This window comes from Mauremys mutica, chromosome 7 (assembly GCF_020497125.1).
Source record: "Mauremys mutica isolate MM-2020 ecotype Southern chromosome 7, ASM2049712v1, whole genome shotgun sequence".
NCBI classification, from domain to species: domain Eukaryota; kingdom Metazoa; phylum Chordata; order Testudines; family Geoemydidae; genus Mauremys; species Mauremys mutica.
Genome location: NC_059078.1, coordinates 86,082,076 through 86,102,492, shown reverse-complemented (window position 1 = coordinate 86,102,492; position 20,417 = coordinate 86,082,076). Strand labels below are relative to the sequence as shown.

General features: G+C 39.2%; 1 protein-coding gene across 3 annotated transcripts in view; it reads right to left on the bottom strand.

The window, feature by feature from the left end:
* Positions 1–5,808: 5,808 nt before the first annotated feature.
* Positions 5,809–20,417, bottom strand: part of HK1 (hexokinase 1) — a 70,552-nt gene continuing 55,943 nt past the window's right edge. For all 3 annotated transcript variants that reach the window (XM_045023850.1, XM_045023852.1, XM_045023851.1), the window contains 4 exons: positions 18,691–18,874; positions 15,119–15,274; positions 11,836–12,069; positions 5,809–9,021 (listed from right to left, as the gene is read on the bottom strand). In XM_045023850.1, coding sequence (XP_044879785.1) covers positions 8,877–9,021; positions 11,836–12,069; positions 15,119–15,274; positions 18,691–18,874 — 719 coding nt within the window. In that variant the 3' untranslated portion in view covers positions 5,809–8,876. The remainder of the gene's footprint in view (positions 9,022–11,835; positions 12,070–15,118; positions 15,275–18,690; positions 18,875–20,417) is intronic.

Here is a 20,417-nt window from a genome sequence, read left to right as displayed (position 1 = left end):
GATAGTGTCGTAGATTTTAGAAGCCTGGGATCGATTCTTAATTGATTATTTTGTACCATGCTCTGCCAGGTGCCATCAACATTGAAAATAGGATAAGAGTAGTTGGTATTTATCAGTTTCAGAGCTGGGTGGACTTTTTCAGCCAACCCTTTCCTCTGCCTTCCCATCAAAAAATGCAGGTTTGAGTCAATCAAAACATATCACAAATTTATGTGGATTTTGTCAAATTGTTTGAGCTGAAACAAACAAAAAATATGTTGGAAATGTCTAAGTAGGTTGTTTCAGCAATAGTGAGACAGAGGGGATTTAGGCATCATTCACAAAATGGAGATGATGGCAGGAGCAATGGTACCCTTATACCCAGTAGTTAGGGCACTCACCTGGGATGTGGGAGATCCCACGTTTGAATCCCAGCTCTAGAGAAGGGATTTGAACCCAGGTCTCTCCCACCAACATGTGAGTAGCTACCAGGCTCTACAATCATTCTCTTGTGTTCTCTCTCTCACTCTCTCTGGCTAGTCAAGTATTTAATACAAAGTGGGCAACCAGTTGCCTGGTATTTAGCTGAGAGAAAGCAAACCTGGGTTCAAGTCCCTGTTCCAGAGTAGGGATTCAAACCTGGTTCCCTAGGTAAGTGCCCTAGCCACCTCCTCCTCTCTTCTGTGACACTAGCCCCTCGCTTTCTTTGCCTTTATCCAAATTAAATAAATAAATTTGTTAAAATGCCTGAAATCAAAACAAAAATTTCATTTTGTGTCAAATAAAACATCTCCTTTGCTCCAAAACAATTTTTCTGAATTTCTCCATACACCAAAAAATTCTAAAAAAATTCAGTCTTGGTTTGACCCAAACTGAATTTGTTTTTGATATTTTTAAACTTCCAGTGTTACTGAGAAATCAATTATTCACACAACTCTACTTGCACCATGATACGGTGTCCGTAAGCTGTACAGGCACGTATTTTCCAAATACCATCTTCGACTTAAGAATTTCATATCAGCCCATCCCAGGATTGAAAATCATAATAGGGAAGAATTAAATAAAAAAATAGAAATAAATAAATTGGGTTAACAAAAGGGTTAAATAAAAATGTCCTGATGGAAATGTCCTTTCTTTTTCTGTTCTTTAAGAAACTTTTCTATGGAAAATAACCAACCTACAGCTATAGGTCCCAGTTCCACAATCAGATCCATTCAGCTGGACTCTCACTCACACAGATCAGGAGTACACCCACACAGATGAGATTGCAGGATTGGGCCATAGGACATATTTATAACTAAGACAAATTATAAACCATAAATTAGAGCTTGACCCAGGCTGCAAAGTTTGGCTTTGAACTTTTCCAGAGTTCTGGGGTGTTTGGGATTTTGTTCTGATATGGCCTTATAGTGTATCAATAAAAATTGGGAAGCCATTCCTTAAAGAATCTTTATTGCTGGAATTCTTATTTATAGGAAGTAGGACCAAAATCTCAGCATTATTTCTTTATAAACTTATCACCGAAATTAAACATTTAATAGACCTTATTACACAAGAAAAACATAAGTTACCAACATGGACTTTAATTAACACCCATGTTAACAGAATAAAGTACCAAGATCCTCTATAGATCTCAAAACATTTTGCAAATGAAAATATAATTATCCCAAATTTATAGGTGAAGACATGGTGGTACAAGAAGCTTTTACCCACGGGCACACAGCCAGTTCAGTGGCAATGCTAGATACAGAACACAGATCTCCTAACCCCCAGTCCAGTGCCCTATGTATTGGCCATGCTGTCTCCCATGCAAACATCATATGGGCTTGTAACAGTACTTGTGCACTGAAGGAAGCAGGTGAAGCTTGAGTGACATTGGCTGTTATCTTTCAGTTTAATACTTCTCAGGAGCACAATAGTTCTGTCTGAGTCCTTCACAACTAGAGGAAGAAACCTCTCTAAGCAGAATCTGTACAGCTAGAGCCTCTCTCTCCTTACTAGCAGTTATTTCAAATGTATTTCATCTGATTCATTGGCTGAGAATTGCTTGTATGATTAACAACATTTAGTAGGAATAGTATGTCCCCAGCCCATGCCTCAAGCTAACACATACATGCAAATGCAACCAGTGCTAGAAGCTAGGTTTAATATAAAATGAATAGTCCATGCAGAGAACTGTTTTAATCCTTCGAACCCAACGTGGCACTGGGACAGACTGACCATTTCCTACAATACCCTGAATGAACTTGATTAGGTTAAACCTTATTGAATTAGGGTTCATACCTTTGGAGTCCATTGAATTAAAAATACAATAATGTATGTACTATTGTGGCATTGTATGTACCTGCTCTAGTAGGAGGGGGAAAACTGACCAGAGAAATTACATTTCAGCCCTTTAAAGCCAGCCCCCCTGGAGAGATTTAACTTGATTCTCCAGCGACCAACAGACAGACAAAGGATTTTTGGACAAATAGCCTGGTTTTAAATAAGCTAAGGAGCTTTTTCCTGATCCACTGAATGGACAGGACCCCTATCCACAGAAATCCCCAATCATTAGGGAAGGCTTGGCACGACTTGGCCGACTGAGGCCCCGTTAGACTGTGTGCTTCTTCTGACCCCAAGCTGTAATGAACTTGGAACCACAAGGACTCCCCTTGGGTGGGGAGTTGAAGGTCTGCTGCTGCCAGCGTCCGTGTTAGGGGGGTGATCTCTGGTAAGCTTATTAGCATGTGTGTAGGTTCTTTTTCCGTTTTTAATCTTTTCTCTGTAATCTTTTTACCTTAAGAATAAAGTAGGCTTGCATAGGAAGTGCTGTGTGGTAACTTGTAACTGTAGCAATTACACCTGTTAATTGTCTCTGAAGACACAGCAAGCAGGTCTATCTAGGCACTCTGTCTTTGCTGGGAATAACACAGTGAAGGCAGGGACCTGTGGGGCCTGGAAATATCCCAGTAAGAAGAGAGAAAAACGTGCATCTCCAGCCAAGAAAGCCAACAGCTGCAGGAGCAGGAAGCCTGAGATTGGGTGCCCGTGCTGGACCACTGAGGGGAAATGCATGTGTAGTTGCCCTGAATTGGCATATCCACTTTAATCATCCAAGCGCCTGGACTGCCTAACTCACTTACTCCCACCCCTACTCACATCTCAGCTCCCTTCCCATGTTAGTTATTCACACCATTTCTCCTCCCCCATATTAAAAATAAAAGCAAGGGTGAATAGGGGAATGATGTCATGTTAAAAGTTTGAGAAATTAAGCACAATAAATGCAAGACATACAAACACAGTGAGTGACTGATAAGGGTTTAGAATAGACACACCTTCTCCATCATAAGCACAGTGTTCTCTAATATTAAAGAGCCTTACCATGACTGTAGATGGAACACCTGGTGAGACTTAGCTCCTTCTTTTCTATTACACCCTCCTTTTGTCAGTCATTTGGAAATATTCCACCTTTGCTCTAAGAGCTTGGTAGCTATGAAGTGTTGGGCTGGATGGGAATTAGAGGACCAGCACCTCCCCTTCCTCCTCTGCTCAACTGGAGCAATGGGAAGAGAGAAAGGAGGAGAAAGAAAGAAAACTTCAAGGCTTAGTGCAACGGAAAATATGAAGACGTATTTCCTGAGGCCCCTATAAGCAGTGGAGATAGGACACATACCTAGCTGGAGTCCCTGAATGTGTGGGGAGGAAAGAAAAGATTTCTGATGTACTGCCAGGTCCCCAACATTCACAGTGATAAAAGGTGACATCAGAGATGCTCACTTGCAAGCAGTGTTTGAAGAGCAGTTTGAAAACAAGGTAGTTCCAGGAAGAGGGTTGAAAATCCACACCCACAAACAGTAGGCTAGTGAAATACTTAGACTTCACTATACATTTCATCACACACTACATTAATCTGTAGTTTCATTGCCTGTTTATAAAAGTCAATATATGCAACTGTCTTGAATAATGTTCAGATTTTCAGTTACTTGTCTAATCACCATTTTTGAAATTTGGTGAAATATCAAACATTTGAACAAATGACTAAATGTTTCAATCATTTAATCAAAAGACTAGTTTGCGAGTAAATGTTGTACAGATATATATTGTTTATATTTATATAGTCACATCCAGTTACATTCATGATTTTTTTGGGTGTTTGTTTTGGTTTGCTTATATCGTGTGCAATGAATGGATGGATGTTAACTTTGGAAAATAAAAAATAAGAAAGGGAAAAAGCAATCTTATTTGCTACTTTAATTTGTGTTACCTCCAAGTTTTACCAATCCCTTCATTCTGCAAAAACAGAATTACTAAATTCATCCAAAACCCATTTGAGTCAATGGGATTTCTTTCTATTGACTTTAGTGGGCTATAATCAGGCTCATAATGAATAGAGAGTAATAAAGCCATGTTTGTAAATAAAATTGAAAGAGTAGACAGGGACAATTGTTCTTCCCAGTTTTGTTTTAGGCAGGGGAATGGATGGGTAACTCTTCAATATCTGCCTAATAATCCCAGTTATGCACCCTATAGAAAATTCTGCTCAAAATTATACCAGTGTGACCCCATAGTTCTGTGGGTTCCCATCACTTTAACTGCAGTTTGGCACTGTGTATCTCTTTCATCTTTCAACAGTTCCATTTTGTTTTTAAAGATTTAAAAATATTCCCAAAAGCTGTTCCTAGTCCTGACACTAGTCAACTGTCCCTTGACTGTACAGCTTGATTTTTCCAGAGACCGCATTTCTCATCCACATGTGGCAGTCAGGGCTATTTCTGGTGGCACTAATTCCCAGAAAACTGTAGCACGTGATGGGCAACTGCAGTAAGGAACAGGGTTTTAAAACAGTACAATACCATTCAGATGTTTAATCTGGACATTATTTAGCTGGTTTTTGGGGACACGCAAGGGTTTACCATTATTTTAAGAAAATGAATGGGAGTTGGAAAAACTGAGAGCACTAGTTCACTTACTGTGCCTGCCAACCTTTTCAGATTCCAAGGCCAGAAGGAACCATTGTGATCCAAAATAATTCCTGGAATGTATCTTTTAGAAAAACATCCAATCTTGATTTTAAAATGGTCAGTGATGGAGAATCCATCATGACCTGTGTCCATTCTTCCAGAAAGCTAGTTCATGTTCCATCTCTTCTTGACATATAACCAGATTGTTTCACTTTTGGTGACTACCTTGAGTTCTCCTCCCACTAAACAGCTCTACAATACCCTAGTAAGGAACTGAAAGGTTGCTGTATTGAGGGATATAGATTACCCTTCTGGGCATCAGGCTGTTCTTTTTCTTGAAGGGCTGAGATAGCATGTTGCAGAGCTAGCATCACCATCCTTCCTTGACCTGTATGGCTATGAAGGTTGCAGCTATTTTCTGATCGATCAGATCACTGACGTTTTTTGTTAGCCTGTTTCTGGTTCATATTTGGAGAAGGTCTTCTAAAACTGAAGAAATCATCACTAAATTTCTATGCAGGAATCAGAATATGATCTCTGGTAAGATCTGTCATGTCACTGATGCAGTAGTTGAAAGTGGAGACTCTTTCCCCATCGGTTCAGTAGGCACAGCAATAAGACGGTGGAGTGTAAGGCAGGTTGCATTATTTAGAGCAATTCATGAAGTAACAAGATGGCTCTCCATAATAATAAATAAAATCCTTCATAATATATATAGAAATGATTAAATATTAAACTGTAGTTAAATATCCAGCTACTGAGAACTGCCATTTAAAGTTATTTTTGTTTTTAAATACCAAAAAAAATGAGTACCCTGTATTCATTAAGGAAAAATTGTCTGAAGAATCTCATCATTCCAACAAAAAGAACAAAAAGCACAAAATAGTTTCAGAAATTAGGAAAACTTTATTTTTACCTTCTGCTAATTTAAAAAGAACGAAAATTGCTTGTTTTAAACCATTAAAATGCCAATGAGACCATTGTAAGAGAAACACTAAAGGACCCTCAACTCAGTATGAGCAGATGACAGCATAACATAGGTATGTAAATGACACTTTTTCCATGAAATAAGGTTTATATGATCATTTTTAAATAAACATCTTACAAAGCAAGGATCATAGTTTTATTCTTCAAGCCACAAACCTTTAAATAATGCACTGTCAGACATCTCAATTACTGCTTGGTCAACATGGAATTTAAGACATTTTTTAAAATACAATCAAGACTTGCGCTTCACTCTTAACACACTTCTCATGGGTAAGAAGCAGTTTAGAGATTAAAATCCTGCATACGTCTATCTTCTGCTTCGAAAAGAACTAGGGCTTCTCATCTCACGTCAACTATCCTCCATGACAGAGAAAGTTCCAGTGTTATAAACACAAAGCCACCTCCATGCTTATTGTCATCCCCTTTTTATTTATTATAAATTATGAAGATTGGCCCAACCAAACATCCACGTATCCAAGCACCTCCAAATTTAGTGGGAAAAGGTTTCACAATCTAAACTTTGATCCAGATTTGAATTTTGCTGCCATTCAGTCTCTCTATACTGAACCAAATTCTCAGATTCAAACAGACCTAAATTTACTAGTGCTCAAAAGTCAGATCCAAATTTTATGGCTCAAGCCATCTCCAAAAGATTGCTGACATCATAAATAAGATTTGTGCAATTAAAAGGATAAAAATGTAACATACTAACAAGCAAACAAAAACCTTGTTCAGCATAGCAAGCTTCTCACTTTATTTTGTCTATCATTTTGGATTACAGATGCATATCTGGGCCTTGGCAGGCTGACAGCTGTGCAGAGATGATGAGTAGTAGTTTCAGCTAGAGGCACAATTGGCACACCTCTGAGAGCACAACATTTGTGCACACAAACTGACATTTCAACATACAAATCAGGTAACTGCATATGCAAACCAGTGGATGTGTGTAGTTACCTGACATATGTGGGTGTACAAATGTCAGATGGTGCGCACAAACAAACAAGGAGGTTGTGGATTCCTCGAGTATGTGCAGTTTTGCAGAGGTGCATCTATCGTACCCTGGACTGAACAGCTGGCCAAATGTATTTCTAAGCAGGTTTGCTTTAGTACAATAGGCCAAGTCTTTGTCATGCCTGTGGACTCCTTCTTAGTAATAGAGTATATAGGAATAAAAAAACCCTGACATTGCTGTGATTAGGTTTTATACCTTTATAAAACAGCAGAGCTTTGCAAAGTACCAAGCCATCATCCAACAGAGCCTCTTCCAGAAAGAATCACGGGACACCAGTTAACACACATCAAAAAAAGTTTAATATTTTCACAAATATCACTTAACACTAGTATAACTATTACTAGTGTGCAAAGTAAAGACTTTCTACCTTTGCAAAACCAGTTAGGCATGCAATTCTTCAGGTAGACACACACACACTTAAAGCTGCAAGTACTGCTTGTGACTCACATGTTACCTTACAACATTCAATCACAGTGCATCATAATGCATACTGAAATGTTATCAATAACTAGGGCAATCCAAATCTTGGGGGGGGGGGGGGTGACACAAGAAGAGGGAACAGCAAGCTGCATATCCAGATTTTTGCAGGAAAAAAAAAAAACATGCAGAGACCTCAATTCATTTCTGGTAGAAAAGGAGGAATTAACTACAAAGGACGCTCCTTTTTTTGCAGGAGAAAAGTGTGACATGCAAAAGTTATTTAATGTAGACTGGCTTAACTTGCTTCTCGGTTTAAAAAAATAGATGTGCTAAATACTTATAATGACAGAATCGATCCAACATGGGAAGGGATACTCACTATGTATATAATCTTTGTCGTAGTTGTTTTAGTCCATGGAATAACTGGGCCTGGCGTTTTTGTGGTTTATTTGTTTTATGCACCTGGGTCCTTAACGTCCAAACCAAAGCCAGACCCTGGTATTTCCTTAGGATCATTAACTTTAGCTGGGTGTTTGTGTTTTGAGAAGGTGTTTAAACATTAAAACTTGCTTTGAAGCAAAAAAAAAAAAAAAAACCTCTTTAAAGTAAGAGGGGGAATTTTACACTTCTGTATGATGCTGTTCCAGTCTGTTTAGCTACAGACTCAGCAAAACAGCAGCAGTGTGCTGATTTATTTAGTTTAAAAAAAGGATAGAAAACTTTTACAAGAAATCTTAGACTCTGAACAATACAGCAAAATCTGCTAAAGACCACAGATTTCCCATGTCCAGAGATTTGGATTACCCCAATCAATCACTTGATTTTACTAGAAAAGATTTTCCTCTTTAAACAATACATATTGTACTTGGTAACACAACACTATTCACAGAAGCAATGGGAAATGCCAGTGATACCAGATTTGTGGGACAGAGCCATTTACTTTTACTGTAATAAAACATGAACTGAGGAGGCAAAAAGGTCATATTCTAAATCCCACTATAGAGTTACATGAGCACCCAGTGCTGACACACTGTAATATTTCCAGAGTCATTTTAAGTGAAACAACGTTAGGCAGAAATGCAGGGGGGAATTACTACTTCTGCTTCTATAAGCATAAACACCTTGATTTTATGTTCAGCATATCAGTGGTGCATTTAACATGGACGTAGTATCTGCTGGAGAGAATACATTTCATACAAAGTAACAGTAGCTCTCATTAATGTATATCGTTTGGCTGTAATTTTATCTCAAACAATAACTTATTTTGACAGCTGAATAAATAATAAACTGATTTTCATGACCTAGAGATGGGGAATGTATGTACCAACCAGGTGGAAAAGAAACATGCAGATTGGGGGTCCGGAGATGGGTGATATTATCAACGCACACACTCTATTTTGTATCCTATTTTTTACGTCATTAGTTGTACTTTTCAATAAAGCAGTGAATTCTGGTCTTCTACCAGTTCAGACTACAGAGTTGCAGCTTTATAAGAAAGTGCTCAAAAGGCAGAATTAAAGCCAGTGTTCTGGAGTTTAGTTTTGCTCAGCATCACGAAGTCTACATCCCACAGCAGTAATGAGAGCTGCCCCTTTCCCACTGCCATCTTCCGAAAGGAGGAATGTCACATTGCATTTCGGTGCGAGATCCTTTACTGTTTGGTGCATGATCCTTGAAAAGCTACAAAACAAACAGATTGGGATGTAAGTGTAATCCAGCAGCATCGCTACAGGATTCTGCCATGAGGAACACAGTCCAACAAAATTCTGAACACGGGCTAGGCACATAAAAGAGAGATGAAGAACATTGCTGGAGAGTGCAGATGATTGGGAGACAATATAACAATGGTAGTTATGAAAGGAAAAAGCAGTTTAAATGATAACTATTTAGTTCTACCCCTTAGCTGTAGGGAGCATGGTTGCCTGAACCTATGCTACCTCTGCCCTTCCCTCCTACCATCATTAATGCAAGACTGAGACTCAGGAGTTTATCCTACCTCTCCATACACTCACTGGCTCTGGGAGGTCTACGGGGAAGCTCCCTTAAGCCCCACAGCTGATGAAGAGTCGTCTTTACCACCTGGCTGCTTGCTTCTCCCTCCCACCACTGCTATGAGGTAACTGTACCAAATGCACCCCTGTAGTCACACCCTACACAACACTACTGTAATAATCTTTGTACAAAATACGCCTTTGAAAACTTATAACTCACTGGTCATTAATATCATGATGAAATGTGTGTAGTAACATTATGTGTAAAGTTATAAACAGAAGCTGAAATTAACTCTGAAATGTGTTTCTCTTTGAGAGACTTGTCTGGTAAAGAACAAGCTGACGCCTCTAGCCAGGTGTCATCAAAGCTGATGAGCAATCACCTATCAAGTGGCTATTTTTTGGCAAGGAGGAGAGTTCAGGAACAAATGGATCTGCATGGAACCTCGTACCACAATACTCCATGACTCCAACCCCACAGCGGGAATTAACTTTATCTAGGGGTAACCGTTGGAAAAATGCATTTCAAAGGAGGACTGAACTATAAAAGGGGGGGGGGAATACCCCAAGGTATCTCTCTCTCTTTCACCTAAGATGACAAAAGAAACAGCCACTGGACTTTGGGAGCAGGTCCTGGCCTGAGAGTTTTTTCAGCAACGTTACTGGAAATGTGTGGTATTAGACTTAAACTAGACTTGGTTTCAAGGTGAAGTTTTAGTCCTACGAAGAGTGTTTTCTTTATTTCTCTTGTAAGCATTTCTGGATTTAATACCTTACACTTGTACTACCTTAAGATCTCTCTCTTTGTAGTTAAATAAATTTATTTTATTCTTTAATCAAAATGAATCCACTGTTGTGAACTGTGTGGGTAACTCCATTTAGGGAGATAAACTGTTGTATATGGATCCCCTTAAAGAGGCAAAGCTCAGTGGTTTGAGCATTAGCCTGCTAAACCCATGGTTGTGAGTTTAATCCTTGAAGGGGGCATTTAGGGATGTGGGGCAAAAATCTGTCTGGGGCTTGTCCTGCTTTGAGCAGGGGGTTGGACTAGATGACCGCCTAAGGTCCCTTCTAACCCTGATATTCTATGTATGTGTCTGGACTGCCGAGGAGAGGGGTGGACAGTGCAGAACACACATTTGGGGAGAAAACCCAGACTGGGAGTATGTTCGGGTCACCCTGCAAGTGGTAACCAAGGCTGGTGGAAGCCAGAGTGTGGCTGTGTATAGCTGCAGCCTGCCAGCCACACATCAGACACTTAGGGTATTACCTGCATGCTGGAAGGCTGTTCATGAGCAGCTTAGGTGGGAGCTACAAAGCACTGTGAGGCACCCAAAGTTTGCAGGGCAGGGGTGACAGCCTCTCATTGGTCTGGACTGCACCCTGGAATGTCACAGTAACCCTAGGAGCTCTCCTCTCTGATGTCACAGCAGGGAGTGGGGTGATGGAAGCAGGGGATTTGGGAACCCATATATGTACATATATTTTCAAAAGTATACAAGATATGGGAAATATACGACCTAGACCCTAAGCTACATGTTTCCACAAAACATGGGTTGAGAATCACTAGTATTTTACTAATTTATTACCTATCCCCACTATCAGATACTTCATATGATAATCTGTCAGGCCCACACTTGACTGTCGAGATGTACTGAATCTACTGGTTCCTCACAGCCCTGCAAGAGTCATGACGTTTTCCAACACAATTTATCTTTCACAAATCCACAGTGACTTACACACTGTATTATCTCTAAAACCTTTTCCTAATATATACATTAGACTTGCAGTGTGCAATGTTTAGCTTCTTTTAAATACTGGAACTATATTTACCATTTTCCAGTCACCTGGAATATTCTCAATATCAAATGATTACTTAAAAGGCTCTTTGGAGCAGGGACTGTCTCTTCATTCCATGTGTGTGGACAATGCCTAGCACAATGGTGTTCCAAACCCTGACTGGGGCATCTAGACACAACTGCAACACCATTATTAACTTAGCAGCAGTCAATGGTTGAGCTATTTGATAGCTTATGCCACATCTTTCATGGAAGTAATCTTTATTTTTGCCTACCACTGTTTCATTAATGTCAGTCTCTATAGTTCTTCCTCATTACTACACACAAACACCCTCCAAAGTTGCAACATCAAACACTGATGCAAAGAAACCATTCTTCTGTAATTTCTTTTTCAGGACGCAATAATTCTTTGCTTTTCTCCCCTATTTTGCTCTCACCTGTACTTCTGACCTCCACCTTATTTAATGAGTTTCATTACTTTTTATTTGGCATACTACTGCTAACTATTTGTGCTTTATTATTCCTTCTACAGTCTCTTATTCCCCTTATAAAGCTACAACCATAATTGTTTTTCAAGCTCTGGTTTTGCTTAAATGACTATTTTTCCTCTAACAGAGACCAGAATCTGACACTTCAGAGAAAGGCCAAACCTACATCAGTGTAGCACTCATTACAAACAAATGCAGAAAAAAAATAATACTTACTGTGGATGTAGTTTATACAGAGTCCCATCTACACCAACTGTTACTTCCAGGTGGTCTAATCCTCTGTTCTCTCTTATTTTATCTACAACTGCAGCCATTCCAGCTCCACACACCTGAGCTGCTCTTCTCGATACTGCTCCACAAACTGTCTTTACAATTATACTGTCATCACAAGTACCGTTCAAGCCCAGCTGCTGGAGGATTGTTCGTACCTGAAGCAATGCTAACCTGTCACTGAAAAAAAAGGAGAACAAGATGTTTGACCAGGTCACTGAATGAAGCCTTTAACAATAACAATATTTAGTATTTATACCACAATTAACACCTAATAAATTCTCACAACCCCTCTGTGAGGCATAGTGAGCTTAGGAGCCCATGAATGCCAATGGGCAGAGGGCACACCATACCCTGGCTTACATTAGGCCTGACACATTCACTGCTGCAACACACTATTGTCATAATCTGTATCTAAAATATGTGGAAAATACCATATACAAATTGGTGACACACTGGTTCCAAAACCATTGTGTGATGTATGTATGGGGTGAGTACAATGAGTTATAAATGTAGGATGAAACTATGTCCTTAAAATGTGTTTGACAGGCAGCCCATAAATCCCAGCCTGCCCTAGACAAAGGAACATGTATTTACTTGTCTACCCACTTGATCACAGAGGACAATGAAAAGAACATTTACATGTAAGGTAAACAAAGCCACCAAACTAAAGTTGGGGAGATGACAATAGGAGATAGAGTCTGTACACCCAGGAAGCCTTCCTGGCTCTTGAAACAGAGACAAGGAACTTTGGGGTAATATTGGGGGGGAGAGGGGGAAGAAGGAAAGAAACATTTGAATAATCTATCACCCGAGAGAACAAAGAAGCCAGTGCTTTGTATCTATAAAAGCTAGATCCTCCTGTTAAATCAGGGCCGAGAATGCTGGCAGTTTGGAGTGAGCAAGAAACTACATAAGGCCGCGCTATTTCTTGCTAGAATTAAGTGTTATTTTTGTTTTGTTTATAACCCTTTGCTATCTTTTGCTCTTAAATCCATGTTCTTTGTTAATAAACGTATTCTCACTTTGACTACAAGCTATCTCAGTGTGTGTATAAACACAGCTCGGCTAACAAGCTGTTATGTGTACTGGAACTTCGGAGGCCACAAACTTTGTGTTACCTCTGTGAGCACCCAGTAAGAGGGACAGGACACTGCAGGGTAAACAGTTTGGGGGAGACTCAGGACCAGAAGAATCGTTGGTGTCACTCTGCAAAGAGTAACTGGGCTGGTGGAAGCGAGGATGAGACCACTGTGCTATGGGCATGCTGCTAGTGTCAAGGCTCTGAATCATAGCTACATTAATACAGAGGTACCCACGGTTACAGAGCAGGCAATGACAGAACCTCTTATTGGTCTGGGTGAACCCACAAATCATCATAGGCACATCTGGCAAATATTTGCTGTTGGAGCCAGGTTAGGACTCACGAGAGTGTCTCACAATCTTGAGCTCATTTCTCCACCCTATGCTGCTGCATTCAAGCATCAATCATCATATAAAGAGTCAAGGCAAACACTGAAGCATGTTCTATTTAGAAGTAATATAGGTTCAACAGACTGGATTTTTTGCATGTCTCTTCTCTCATCATTTGTTCTAAAGGATATTTCCACGAGAAAAGTATTTATAAGTCTCTATTATACTAGGCTTTTCCTTGAAACATCAAGTGGCCTTTAAATCACTTTACAATATACTACCTTGGTACTAATAGTACAATACAAATAAATGATCAGTGAGTAGCTATTGCTAGTATAGCTTAATAATTATATCTCTACTACTACATACTACCGTATGTATTCAATAAGAACAAGGAAATTGTTTGTTTTTATTTTTAAACATACAAACAATAAAATGAAACAGCAAAAACATCTTTGATTACTATCACTATGACTCAGGCTATGTCTACACTAGAGAGCTTACAGCTGCAGCTGTACCAATGCAGCTGTACCACGCTAAGATCTCGTGTAGCCATTCTATGCCGACTAGAGAGCACGCCCGTCAATAATTACAGCATCTCCTACAAGCAGCAATAGCTATATCAGCGAGAGAAGTTCTCCTGGGCTGACATAGCGCTGTGCACACTACCATTTATGCTGGCGTAACTTACATTGCTCAGGACGGTGTTTTTTTCACACCCCTGAGCAACATACATTTTGTCAACATAAGAGGTAGTGTTGACATGGCCTTAGTTGGAAATACTCCTATGAACTGAGAAGACATTCTAAAGAATTCTTCTTGCAGCCCTTATAGGCCTCCGGTACAGATAAAAACAAAATATTTTTCCTTGTATTTACAGAAGTATTTGAGCACAAAATCATTTTTCTGTTTCCTGACCCCATTATTTCCCTACTTAAAAGTCATATAGTTCTAAGGTGAACATCCCATTTCATTATTGTGGTCTATAAATAGTTTTGCTAATCTGGCATGAATCTTTTTTTCCCTTCCAGGTTATCATGTGCACACTCAATTGGACAGGTAAAACTACTGTATGACACTTAAAAATGAAAAACGTTGCATTTTATAAATGTTAGAATTCCTAAATTGCTAGAGGATCTTATTTTCAGAAAAGGTAAAAGAAGCCAAAACACATTATTAAGTTTTAAACATATGTTATAAGGGCAAGTTAAACAGTTTAAAATTCTGTGAGCTGAGGCAATTAGCCTGAATCTCACTAAAGTATGAAAAGGAAAACAGTAACATCTAGCTTACATAAATATACACAAAAGATATAGGTCAAATCTGTAAGGCTATCCACGACCACTGACATTTGTGCCATTTAACAGTTACCAATGGGTATAAGTTTTGACATCAAAGAATCTGAGAGCAACACAATTTAGGCCTTGATCCTGCAAACACTTGCTTAGGGATCAACTTTACTCATGCAAGATGAGACACTGAATTCAGTAAGGCTACTCAAATAAACTTAACCAGATACGTGAACGTTTGCAGAAGCAGGGCCTTACAGTTTACAAGCCAATGCCAAGCAGTTGCCAAGCAGTTGCTCAGATTTAGTTAGTGAGGACACACGTTGTATAATCTATCACAGTTTAATTCTAGAAAAATTCGATCTGCTGATATTAAATTGCTCTTTAATGAAGATCATGGTGCAGATACCTTCCAATGACAAGCAGAGTTGAACTGCACTCCTAGATGTTTCCTCCCCTTAAACACCAGTACTAAATTAGACATGCGCTATTTCAACTGGAGCAATTCTACCGGGCGTCAATCTTACCTCTCAATCTGTGAAAGGAACTTGGTTTCAAAGATACCTCTGGTCTTCAGTGACTCTGAAATTTGACCTCTGAACAGGAATCCCCTTTTAGTGAAGTCAATCAAAATATTGCGAACGATTTCTCCCAGGTACATTCCACTAATCATTTTCTCATACCTGGAATTAAAGACAATGGTACAGTTCAGAAGGAATGTTATTTATAAATAAACCAGTTAGTTTACATGAATATGCCAAACAGTAGTGAAGAGTTTGATAACTGTCTCATAACTGGAGTTTTAGAACATTAAATGGAGCTGCCTCGGTGTTAGTAGGTTACACAGACAATGTGCGTTTAGAGCTGAGTTTCAATCCCTGGAGCATTACCTATTTTCATAGAGGAGTTCTACAAAGAGCAGAAACTACTGGATAACACACATTTTAAAAAAGTATCAGAAGGGTAGCCATGTTAGTCTGGATCTGTAAAAAGCGACAGAGTCCTGTGGCACCTTATAGACTAACAGATGTATCGGAGCATAAGCTTTCGTGGGTGAATACCCACTTTGTCAAAGCTTATGCTCCAATACGTCTGTCAGTCTATAAGGTGCCACAGGACTCTTTGTCGCTTTTTACACTGAAAAAAGTAAGTGCATGAACAATGGCAAAAGTAATAGTACATGTTCATAAGTATTTCCAGGAGTATAGCTTACTTACCATTATTTATTGGTTTCATTATGGATGAATTCATCAGTACAGAGAGTAGGGCTATTTATACTGTATCATTGAAGGTTTTATTTCATTGTTTGGCTGCACTTAATCTGTTGCACGTGTCCAGATGTGGAGGCAACAGTAAATGTGCCAAAATGCATAACAAATCCTTGCATTAAAAAAACAACCCAATACATCTTGATCCAAACATTGCATGTTGGGACTTGCAATTTCTCAAGGACATGCCTCTATACCAAAGATTATGGAAAATGCAATGTGTTCCATTTTATCCATATTATCTTTGCCTCCTTAGAATTCTGGCCAAGTTGTTAAGATCATGCTCAACTGGGCAGAATTTGAGCATTTCTGTCCTAAACTAGCTATTTAATAATATTATAGCTGTTTACAATAAACAGTTGTGACAGACCTTGAAAAGGAATAACTGAATTATCTGAGGAAACTCTTTTGTATTAAATTTGATCCCCCTTTCTTTGGATATACACACAGCCAGAGCAGTATTTTATTTATCCTCATCCTTCACACGGGTGTTGTGAAGTGTAATTAGGTGTACTCAAATCATGCTAGGTTCTTGAGATGAACGGTGTTATACAAACTCAAATACTGTATACTATTGGAATCTATGCTTACCAACCCTCTTTGCCCAGCTCCTGTAACTAGCTGTCAATTTTGCCCCCAGACGCGAGTACGACAATGCCTGTTAACAATTCAACAATAGCTAGGCGAGCTAACATGATTCTCAAACGTTTAATGTATTTGACAATTACTAATTTGTTAGAATTTTGCTAATTCACACTTTCTTCATACACAAACACAGAAGCCAGTGGTCAATTCCCATTTCTCAGCATTGATACAGTAACAGAGACAATGGAGTACTGAGGTCCCATATTATTAAACTTTTCTTTTAAAATGCAGGGGATCTGATATACATCTCTTGATTTGTAACACCATTTTTATTGCTGTCAGGTGCTCAGCTGATAGACATTGATAAACATTTCTAAAAGAACATTTACTGGTTTAGAATGAAGTATTATTTTAATAATTAAAACTAAACATAGGAACACAGGACATAGCACTGGATGGGACCTCCTGGAAGGCCACTCCCATGCTCTCTCATCATATAATCCCATTAATTAATTTTGAGGCAGAGCTTGATAAATTTGTTATGTTATTTGCCCCCACTAGTGCTATTGGGAGGCTGTTCCAGAACCTCATTCTTCTCATAGTTAGAAACCATCTTCAAATTTCCAGTCTACGCTTGTTCATGGCCAATTTATACCCATTTGTTTTTGTGCCAACATTGGCCTTTAGCTTAAACAGCTCTTCTCCCTCCTTGGTGTTTACCACCTACCCCTTGTGTATTTATAGAGAGCAATCATATCCTCTCTCTCAGCCTTTGTTGTACTTGGTTAAACAAGCCAAGCTCTTACAGGGTAAGTCTACACAGCAAACAAAGGTGTGATGGGGTGTGAGTATACTCATGCTACCTTTACTTCAGCTATTAGCAGTAACAACAGGCCTCAGCTATGGGTTAGCTATGGCAGCACAGGCCTCAGCATGGGTTAGCTACCACAGCACCAGTGCACTGGGGATTCTGGGTATGTACTCGGATTGCTAGCCCATGCAGAAGCCTGGGCCACCAAGTCTTCACTATGATTGTTACCCGTGCTAGATAGATTAGCACTGGTATATTTACTTGTGCTACAATCACACTTTCATTTGTTTTAAAACATACTGCCCAGTCTCCTCTTGTAGAATATTCTCTCCATTCCCATGATCATCCTAGCCGCTCTTCTCTGCAGCTGTTCTAGTCTGAATTTATGTTTCTTTAACATGGGTGACTAGAATTATACACAGTACTCCAGGCTCCACATCTGTTAATTCACTGCAAGGTACATTTCGCTTTTCTTTGTTTAATCAATAATTCACTACATTACAGTGTCTTTCTCAGTCCTTTGTGCAAATCTGAGATTTTACTGGCTCCTCTATCCAAACCTAGGTACAAAGTAACATTTCACATTGGAAGGGGGCCGTATAGTCCAATTATGTCCATGAACAGTCTTGTATCCTATACATGGCCTCTCTCTTAAATGTCTAACTCTCTTTGAATTATATACTCCTTTGGCAGTTCATTCCATGCTCTCTTTGCTGTCATTGCAAAATGCATCTCCCAGCTTCCTCAGTGCCTGATCCTTTATGGACTTCAAATTGTACCCTCACATTTTGGAGCTTCCCAAGCAGTCTGCCACCTTCTCTGTATTCCTTGTGTGTTTTTACACTTCAATTATATTTTTATAAATTACTGTATGTTTATATGATGGCTTGTGTACACAGCAAGTTAGTGTGCAGCAAGCTACAGCGTGAATCTGCAGCGCACTAGCTTGCCACATGTTAACGCATTGTGCAGACCCTGCTACTTAAAAGGACAGTACAGCATTCTGAGCTCATGTTCTGGGCATGTAACAGCTCACCGCACTTAACAAGCAGACAGCTGCATTCTCAGGTAGCTGAAATTTCCAGATAATCGTGAAAAGCTAGTCCCAAGCAAAGTGCGGTGCAGTTTAACAACTTGGGAGGTGACGAAGAAAAGGATGACCAACACAGAGTTGACATTAGAGAAAAGACTGCAACCACTTGACCTGTCAGAGATGGAGAAAGTCATCCATCTGGGAAATCAGGAACAAGGGAGCTCCAACAGGGGACAGTGATGGTGCAAACTATTATGTCCTCTTAATCCCTCCATTTTCCATAAATGGAGATCTAATTACACCACTTTTAAAATCAGCTGAAGGCAATATCACTTATTCCTAGCACATCAGTATTCCATAAATTTTGCATCAGATTTCTTGCTAGATTTCAGTATTAAATACCTTTGTTTTCCAGCATTTAATGAATAATCATCGACAGCTTTGTCATAAATTGTCCTGATGTCGTCCAAGCATCCACTGTCTCCAAACGCACCCCATTCCATGTTCACACACATTCGTCCTTGATCTCCCTCTACCATCTCTACATTTCTCATTTCCTCCATGTAACATGCATTGCTGCCAGTGCCTAAAACAAGTGAATGAACAGATTATTTTTTTTAAATACCAGAACAAGCATCAGAACCCTTTATGGGCTTTTTCCATATTTATAAAATAATTTCATATTGTAATAATGATAAATCTTCAGTACTTATAAAGAGATGGAACTAAATAATCCCCTCACTGGTACAGTGAGGTGCAGGGATATTACCCATGCAGTGCCTCCTCTGCAAGAAGTCTCCGGCTGGCCAGGGCTGAATTGCATATGGGAAGGCAGAGAGGAGCACGCTTTGTGCAGTACAGGGTACAGTTAGCAGAAGATGAACCTATGCTCTTCAATTCCAATTGGGCTAGTGCTTCCTAAGAATTTTTAATACACCTCTACCCTGATATAACGCGACCCGATATCACACGAATTCGGATATAACACGGTTAAAGCAGCGTTCTGCGGGGGCGGGGCTGCATGCTCCGGTGGATCAAAGCAAGTTTGATAAAACGCGGTTTCACCTATAACGCAGTAAGATTTTTTGGCTCCCGAGGACAGCGTTATATCAGGGTAGAGGTGTACAAGAGGGAAGCAGCACAATATCTGACAGAAGATTAACATGCAACTCTAATTAATGTGCATCTGAAACCAAAATCGCAATCCTGAAATTATTAGGTAGCTTTGACTCACTAAGCCAAAACTCCCACTGGATTCAATAAGAATCTTGCCTGAATAAGGACCTCAGTATTTGGCCTAATATTAGGATATTTCCCCAAAGTTCTGACATCCATCTAAATTTAAAAACAAAAGAAAATTACAGGGATTGTACACCTGCCAATGTTAATGGATAACTGTTGGATTATTCTGTAGCTGCAACCCCTTCATATTGCTGCCCAATTCTAATTTGAGAAAGAAGAGAAAAAAACATTTTCAAAAAGCCCACTGCTCAGTGAAACAAAAAAGAAATCCATTTCACATGTGGTAGAGTTTTACTGACACTCATAGAATACAACTCCCATAAATCCCATACCAGAGAACGCCATGTGTTAATGTTTCCCTTTTCTCTCTAGTTAGCCTGACAAAAATCATAATATTAAACTTGACCTGCATAACTCTAAATATATTAATAATTTGTCTCTGATTCATCTAAACAATCTTTCTATGGGTCTGCATGACCCACTGAGATTGTATAGTTCTCCTAGCCTCATTGCACTCTTTTATTGTGTGAATCACCTTTTTTTCTCTATCATATTACTGACCAATTCTTGATTTTTTTTTATTTTTATTTTTTTTAAAAAGAAAACAATGGTAGTTCCAGAAGCAACTGAGAGGCAGTTCCACTCTATTCTCCCATAAAGCGCCACTCTCCAAAAGGCTCCACCTGCAAAGAGTATCTATCTTGTGATTGCAACCCATATTAGTTTCCATTTTAAACAATCAAATTGGCAACACCAGATATATATAGAAGCTCAAAAGGTCATATCAATATGGAAAGAAACCTGCCCTACAGGTCTGTCCATTTCTAGTTCTGGAAACCACACATTTTACTATACATTCAACCACATATTTTACTATACATTACAGA